Source organism: Osmerus eperlanus, chromosome 18 (assembly GCF_963692335.1).
Source record: "Osmerus eperlanus chromosome 18, fOsmEpe2.1, whole genome shotgun sequence".
NCBI lineage: Eukaryota > Metazoa > Chordata > Actinopteri > Osmeriformes > Osmeridae > Osmerus > Osmerus eperlanus.
The window spans coordinates 2,997,139-3,004,892 of NC_085035.1; the positions used below are offsets into that span (position 1 = coordinate 2,997,139).

Consider the following 7,754-nt stretch of genomic DNA (forward strand, 5'->3'; position numbering starts at 1 on the left):
ATCAGTCGATATTTTTGTCCTTTCACTCAAATGTTTTTTTTTGGGGGGGGGGGGGGGTTGTTTGTTTGGGTTTCTTTTTATACCGATCTGTAGTAGACAAGTGTCTTACATTCTTACCGCCTTGTTGTGACGGAGGTCCACTATAACTGATTTACCTGAGTGTGTGCTTGTCTCGTTTGAGGGTTTGACCATGTTTTAATTATGTATGGGTTGTGTCAAAAGTTTTCTCCAAAAAACGGAAGAACCTTTTCTTTTTACTGTAATGAAACGCATGCACTGAGGATGAAGAATCTGGTTGGCTGTGATTGAACTGTAAAACAGACTGCTGTCCTCGTAGACTTCAGGCCAGTTTAAGTATTTTGACACTTATTGTATTTAGCGGTCTCCCATCTCTTTCTTGAATACTGTGTCATCATGGCAACTCGTTAAAACCCCAATCGTGCGACTTTCTGCAGTGTTTTCATATCTGGGCTGCGTCTCGACAGTCTGGCTTGCTTCCTTCCCTCGCGTCGTCTTGGTGAAATGAAGTGGATGAGATCTAGGAGTTGACTTCCTGTGCAGCAGTAACTAGCGAAGGGGCAGCTCGTCTCCACTGTTGACTCATCCCCACTGTTAACCCACCATTCACAACTCTGTCCACTTTTCATTGTATTTAGATGTTTTGATGTAGTTAAGTTTTATACCCGTCTTTGTTAGGTCAATACATAAATCCAATCCAAATACCGTATTTTCCATTTTTAGGCATTCTCTCTCAAACAAAAATAACCGTTGACTTCAGAAACCCATGACTGCTGTGACCTGATGCATGATTGGTCCAAATTGAAGAGCAGGTAACTGGGTGTAAGTGCAATATTATGTGAAACCGAAAACTAATTATTTGTCATGTATAATACTGTAATGAAATGTAAATCCTGAAAATACATCGGCATGCTCAAAGTCAAGTATTTATTGAGAAAGACTTAATATTTTAGAAAAATGGGAGTAAGGATTTTTAAAGCAATACAATACAAATGTAAATGTGCTTTTTAAGATGTTTTTTGCATTTATTCCTGTCTTTTCCTATCATTACATTACTAACCGCTTTGTATATTCCAATGATATATTTTCCTTTCAAAATAAAACAATCAAAATGTATTCCCGTCATGCTTGGTTTGATACGGCATATGACAGATCTATCAACCTTTAGGTAAAACGAGACTTTTACACTGTGGGTCCAGGAAGTTCAATGAATCATAGCATGAATCCTAGCATGCCCACTGACTGGAAAAACCATTGATTACATCTAAACACAGCTGATTGTTTCCAGTGTCATGTGACTAGTTTCCCACGCTGCAGATAATCCATGCTCCTATCCCTCCACATTTAACCCGTTAAGGAGTAGCGTCACACATATGTGATTCTGAACATTCCAACCGACTATTTTCCGATAGACAAAAACTATATGACAAACGCTATAGTATGGCTTCAAAATTTACAATTAGGAGGCTAACAAGTAACACTAGCAGGTAGTAGCATTGCTACGAGTATTATGCTAGGTTGCTAGGTAACGGAAGCTAACTAAAACTAGCTAGCTTCCGTTTTGGAAAAATAACTCACTCCTTATTACGTTTAAGCAAAAAAATAAAACCCTACCTTTTATTACGTTCTTATTTTTGTTTTTATTAGAAACTGAAAATTAAAATTGTGTTTTAAGCATGTGGTATAATCAACATTTAAAATCATTCAAAGGTTATTCCCTTTCAAACTAATTTTACGGTTCATAATTTAAACGTCATGATGAGGCTGACCAGAACGGCCATGCGTGTCGCCCAAATATACCAGAACCAACAACAAGCCCTTAAATAGTGTTCTTCAGATATACATATAATATATATTTTTCTTACATTATCACAGATTTTTGGCAATAGTAAACCCCACAAAAAGTACCGTAGTTAGCTACCATTGATGCATCTTTGTACCAAAGGCAACATCAGCAAAATTAATATTCTGTACAGGAAAACATATTTGGCAAAAGGAAAAAAAGTTATTTGCAAATCTCGTCTGCGACAAGTGTCTCAATTTCCATTTCCTTTGTGTAATAGTTCAAAAATATTGCCAGCTTCCACACCTAAGAAAACACCAGCCGTGACGCCCACATACCAGACATTAAAAAAACAAGTACAAATCATGAGGTTCAAAGAAAAGAAAACATCTTTGTTTCGTATCATAATAATCATAGTCCATACATAGCTTGGATAATAAATTAACAAAAAAAAACGAAAAAACATAGTTCAATCATTGCACTTCAAGTCGCAACAATAACAACAGGGAAAATAAAACAAAAATCACCCAAACATACAATTCCATTTTCACAAGTGCACTATAAAGTTGTTATATTAGTATTCATACAAAACCGTGTGTAGAAACGAACAAGACCGTCACTCGCTGCTAAAGCACGACTGCAGCGCCTCGATTGGTGGTCAGTCTCACGCGTCCGAGAAGAGGAGTTAAATACCTGAAAGTGAGACTGATAAAGAGTTTGACTTCTAAACGCGCTCTCTTTGTATTGCTCATTTACTGTAGTGGATAAAAGAAAACGAAAAGGGTGACACAGAGTTTGCCAAGTTCACACAAAGGGCATTTCTTAATGAACCGTGACCTCGAGAGTTCAGATGTCCTAGTGACCTTGAAGTCTTATCTCATCTGGTCTGACTGTTCATTTGGCTGACAATGACATCCCTGTCAATATGAGCTATAATAATAACAATAATAATGATAATACAAAAAAAAAGAAACCTGAATGATTGGAGGACAACAAATATAAACAAACGTCACCACCACTGGGTGACAGAACAACGCACTAAAGAAAAGCACAAAATCAGAGCTGTCGTCTTACTGTCCAGGCTTTTGTGATGGAAGGTTAACCCCCTTTTAAAAAACTAAAAAACAAAAAGTGTTTCTTTCAGGATTAGGGGGGGGGGGGGGGGGTGTCTTCTCAAAAGGAATGCAAGCCAGAAATGAAGCGTCCAACCTGGGGTGACCGACTAGCGGACGTGTCGTCAGAGCTCCCGCTCTGCGCGGTGTGAGGGGAGCAGGGGGAAGGCAGAGGCCAGCGGTAGCCTCTCGTGTAAACATGAAGAGACGTGAAGAGACGTGAGCGTGTGCGCGTTAACGGGCCTAACCCAAAAAACTATCTATACAGGAGTACCAGTGTCGTTACATGAGCGTAAATCATCAAAATCGGAGAATGAAAGCTATTCATTCACCAGCAATATGAGTGTTTTTCTCCTCCCGGTCAAGTGCCCGCATGCAGAATGCAGGTGAGTGGTATTTATGTCAATTTAAATATTTCGGGGTCGCTTGCCTCACAGCGCAAGTCTACACTGCTGCGTTGGGGATCGATGGCGAGGGTGCAGTGGCCGGGGCGCTCCACCAGGGGGCAGCGCCCGGCCTCTTAGCTGCTCTCGATGAGCTTGGCCAGGCTGTCTCGGAGCTCGGTCAGCTCGAAGATCTTGCCGTCCAGCAGCTCCAGGAGGGAGCGCAGGCTCTTGCGGAAGGCCTCTCTCTCCAGCTGACTGCCCTCCAGACGCTGCTCCATCTCACCCAGCTGAGCCTCCAGGACCTGGTTCCTCGACTCGGTGTCCTGGGGAGGAGAGGAGGAGGAAGGGAGGAGAGGAGGAGGAAGGGAGGAGAGGAGGAGGAGGAAGGGAGGGGAGGAGGAGGAAGGGAGGAGAGGAGGAGGAGGAAGGGAGGAGAGGAGAGGAGGAAGGGAAGAGAGGAGGAGGAAGGGAGGAGAGGAGGAGGAAGGGAGGAGAGGAGGAGGAGGAAGGGAGGAGGTGGAAGGGAGGAGAGGAGGAGGAAGGGAGGAGAGGAGGAGGAAGGGAGGAGAGGAGGAGGAAGGGAGGAGAGGAGGAGGAGGAAGGGAGGGGAGGAGGAGGAAGGGAGGAGAGGAGGAGGAGGAAGGGAGGAGAGGAGAGGAGGAGGAGGAAGGGAGGAGAGGAGGAGGAAGGGAGGAGAGGAGGAGGTAGGGAGGAGAGGAGGAGGAAGGGAGGAGAGGAGTAGGAGGAAGGGAGGAGAGGAGGAGGAAGGGAGGAGGAGGAAGGGAGGAGAGGAGGAGGAGGAAGGGAGGAGAGGAGGAGGAGGAAGGGAGGAGAGGAGGAAGGGAGGAGAGGAAGAAGGGAGTAGAGGAGGAAGAAGGGAGGATGAGGAGGAAGGGAAGAGTGGAAGAGAGGAGGAGGAAGAGTGGATGAGGAAGAGGAAGGGAGGAGAGGAGGAGGAAGGGAGGATGAGGAGGAGGAGAGGAGAAGGAAGGGAAGAGTGGAAGAGAGGAGGAGAGGATGAGGAGGATTCTTCACTTCTGTACTAGGCATGTGTGCTGTTTCACGTCACATTGTGAGCGGTGGTGCTGTGCATTCAGGTTCACCTTCAGTTTCTGCGCTAGCGAGTCCTTCTGGGTCTGGAACTCGTTGGCACTCTCCACTTCCGCCTTCAGCCTCTCCAGTTCCTGCAGGCAGGCGCCAGGTTGGAAACGGAAGTTACAATGGTGATAGCAAGTATACGGTAGCAAGCATATAGTCTTGTGTGTGACACACACACCCTGCACTCACACACAGGCACACAACCGCACACACAGACTTGTGCAAACAGCCGCACACACACACGTTACCTCCTCCTTGGCCTTTAACTCAGACTCCAACTCCTCTATCGTCTGGTTGAGTTCGGTCTTCTGAGATTTAATCACTGTAGTCTGACCGCTCACACACTCTAGCTCTGTGACCTATGGAAACACACACACACACACACACGCCCGTATCCTTCATTATTCCATAAGCTCTCCCCTGTCCTTTCCACCTGTACGATCTCAGCTGTCCAATTATACGGTTTGTTTCAATAACCAGTTTGTGCTCTGTAGTGTGCTGTCTCTGTAGACGTCACAGTATCGAACACATCCCCAGTCTACTCCTGTAGGGCTGTCTGGAGTGCAGTACAGTCTGCAGGGTGGTCAGTAGTACAGTCTGCAGGGTGGTCAGTAGTACAGTCTGTAGTGTGGTCAGCTGGACAGTCTGCAGGGTGGTCAGTAGTACAGTCTGTAGTGTGGTCTTCAGGACAGTCTGCAGGGTGGTCAGCAGGACAGTCTGTAGTGTGGTCAGTAGGACAGTCTGTAGTGTGGTCAGCAGGACAGTCTGTAGTGTGGTCAGCAGGACAGTCTGTAGGGTGGTCAGCAGGACAGTCTGCAGGGTGGTCAGTAGTACAGTCTGTAGTGTGGTCTTCAGGACAGTCTGCAGGGTGGTCAGTAGGACAGTCTGTAGTGTGGTCAGCAGGACAGTCTGTAGTGTGGTCAGCAGGACAGTCTGTAGGGTGTTCAGCAGGACAGTCTGCAGGGTGGTCAGTAGTACAGTCTGTAGGGTGGTCAGCAGGACAGTCTGCAGGGTGGTCAGTAGTACAGTCTGTAGTGTGGTCAGCAGGACAGTCTGCAGGGTGGTCAGCAGGACAGTCTGTAGTGTGGTCAGCAGGACAGTCTGCAGGGTGGTCAGTAGTACAGTCTGTAGGGTGGTCAGCAGGACAGTCTGTAGTGTGGTCAGCAGGACAGTCTGTAGTGTGGTCAGCAGGACAGTCTGCAGGGTGGTCAGTAGTACAGTCTGCAGGGTGGTCAGTAGTACAGTCTGCAGTGTGGTCAGTAGTACAGTCTGCAGGGTGGTCAGCAGGACAGTCTGCAGGGTGGTCAGTAGTACAGTCTGCAGGGTGGTCAGTAGGACAGTCTGCAGGGTGGTCAGTAGTACAGTCTGCAGGGTGGTCAGTAGGACAGTCTGCAGGGTGGTCTGACCCGCTTGTGCAGTCTCTCCGCCTCCTCCTGATAGGCCCCCAGCTGCTGCTTCCACTGCTTCACGTTGGCCGTGGACTCGAGCAGCGCCGCCGTCAGTTTGGCGTTGTTCCCCTTCAGCGCCGCCAGCTCCGCCTCCCAGTGCTTGTTGATGCTGGACGAGCTGGACCCCCACACAGACAGACGGACGGACAGGGTTGTTAGGCGCACAGCCAGGCACGCGGAGCCAGCGGTCAATCAGATGCACCTTGATTAGTGACCCAGTGATTTATGAGCTGGACGGGAGAGTGGCTGTGGGCCTTCAGGGACTAGCCCTGGGACAGGGGGTCTAATTGCGCTACAGTCATTAACGAGCTGTGTGTGTTTTAAGTTCATGTCCTACAGTCATCGGGCCCTTAGCAACACCCCCTAGCAACGCCCCCCCCCCGAGGCCAAGCCGACCCGAGGGAAACGACGCGCAGTGGCTGCGAAAGGCAAAAGTTGCGCCCGTTTAGCGATTCGTAATTAATACGAGCCACGCGTGCTGTTTTAATGCAATGTTTCTCTGCTGTGCCGGGGCTTCTGGGACAGGATAAATAATGAATGAACGAATCGACACGTCCATCCTGGAATGTGCTGTGCTGTGCCGATTTCCTTTGACATCAGCACTCTAAATGGAGGCCTCGGTGGGCTAGTAAAGCCCTCCGCTACAGAGAACATGAGAGTAGCATGTAGCTCTGTGTATGTTCTGGTTTGGATGGAGAACAAGGAGCTTGACCGGACGCAGAAGCTCACTACAGAGTGGTACTGCTAATAAAGATCTCAAATGTACACTCGATAAATGATATACTCTACGAACATTCTTGGTGTTGAAAAATGAAAGGCCTGGGCTTCGTACGTGCAGGATTTGAGGCCTTAAGGGCCTCGTTAATCTACTATCTATACCCAATGAGGCGTAGCTATTCTGGGTTTAGCCTTCTACTCCGGTCCCAGGCTTCAGGGCCTACCTGTGTGAGAAGGGCAGTGACTGGGGGGTTTCCGCTCGGGGTTCCGGGTGTTGCGGCGTGTCTGGCGTGACCCTCTCGTCGTCTGTGCCGTTGATGCTCTCCGGGGTCAGGGGGGACAGGAGGTCGCCGCTCGCCGACTCCTGATTGGACCAGAACAGCTGGCACATGAAACGGTTTACATGTCAAACGATCTCACGGCAGGCGCTGGGTGAAGGAAGCCCGCTCCAGCGCCAAAAAAAAACAGAATATCTGTTCACAGATTTACACTCTGCTTCCAAAACGTTTTCGTTTGATTTCCAAGGCAGCGCAGTTGATTATCAGCCGTCGAAAATGAAACATGAGTATCTAGGAGCATGGATGCCTTGAGCTGAAGGGAGAGGGGGTGGGAGGGGCGGGGGGGGGGGGGGGGGGGTTGGCGGGTTGGGTGAGTTAATGTGACACTGAAATGGGGTTAATCTGAGTGTTAATCTGAGATTAGAAGGGTAGAGGGCATCACATCCACACTAAGGACAGGTCTCTCCCCAAAGAGTGGAATAATGATATTTTACACTTCCCAGATCACAATGAGATTTGGCTTTACTGTGAGCAGGCCTCTGTAGTCGCCGTTCTGTGTACATGAGGCCACTAGCTGGCACTGTTCTGGGGAGAGCGCTGGAGGGGTGAGTGAGTTAGATGAAAGCTGGGTCGGGGGGGGGGGGGGCAACAATGTCATCTAGGATTAGGCCAGGGAGGAATCAGACTGAGGTTATGGTGTTATGGTTTATTATTTTATTTTTTTTACCTTCTTTATACCAGGTTTGTTGACAGACAAAACATATTTCCTTACAGCTGCAACCTGGAGGAAGAGTTGATGGGCAGAGCACAGGGGTCAATCAAGCCCCAACAAGGTGATTCACTTGGCCATAGCAGTGAAAAGGGTTTCAAATGAGAACATGTAATCTCAATAGGAGGGGTTGTAACACGTGACT

The 7,754-nt window shown here is 48.1% G+C and overlaps 1 protein-coding gene across 1 annotated transcript in view; it reads right to left on the minus strand.

Annotated features, from left to right (window-relative positions):
- Positions 1-946: 946 nt before the first annotated feature.
- The window catches only part of LOC134039020 (homer protein homolog 1-like), a 17,797-nt gene continuing 10,989 nt past the window's right edge, over positions 947-7,754 (minus strand). Inside the window, exons 4-8 of the mRNA XM_062484753.1 lie at positions 6,787-6,934; positions 5,804-5,963; positions 4,646-4,756; positions 4,403-4,483; positions 947-3,622 (exon numbers count right to left, since the gene is read on the minus strand). Coding sequence (XP_062340737.1) covers positions 3,434-3,622; positions 4,403-4,483; positions 4,646-4,756; positions 5,804-5,963; positions 6,787-6,934 — 689 coding nt within the window. The 3' untranslated portion in view covers positions 947-3,433. The remainder of the gene's footprint in view (positions 3,623-4,402; positions 4,484-4,645; positions 4,757-5,803; positions 5,964-6,786; positions 6,935-7,754) is intronic.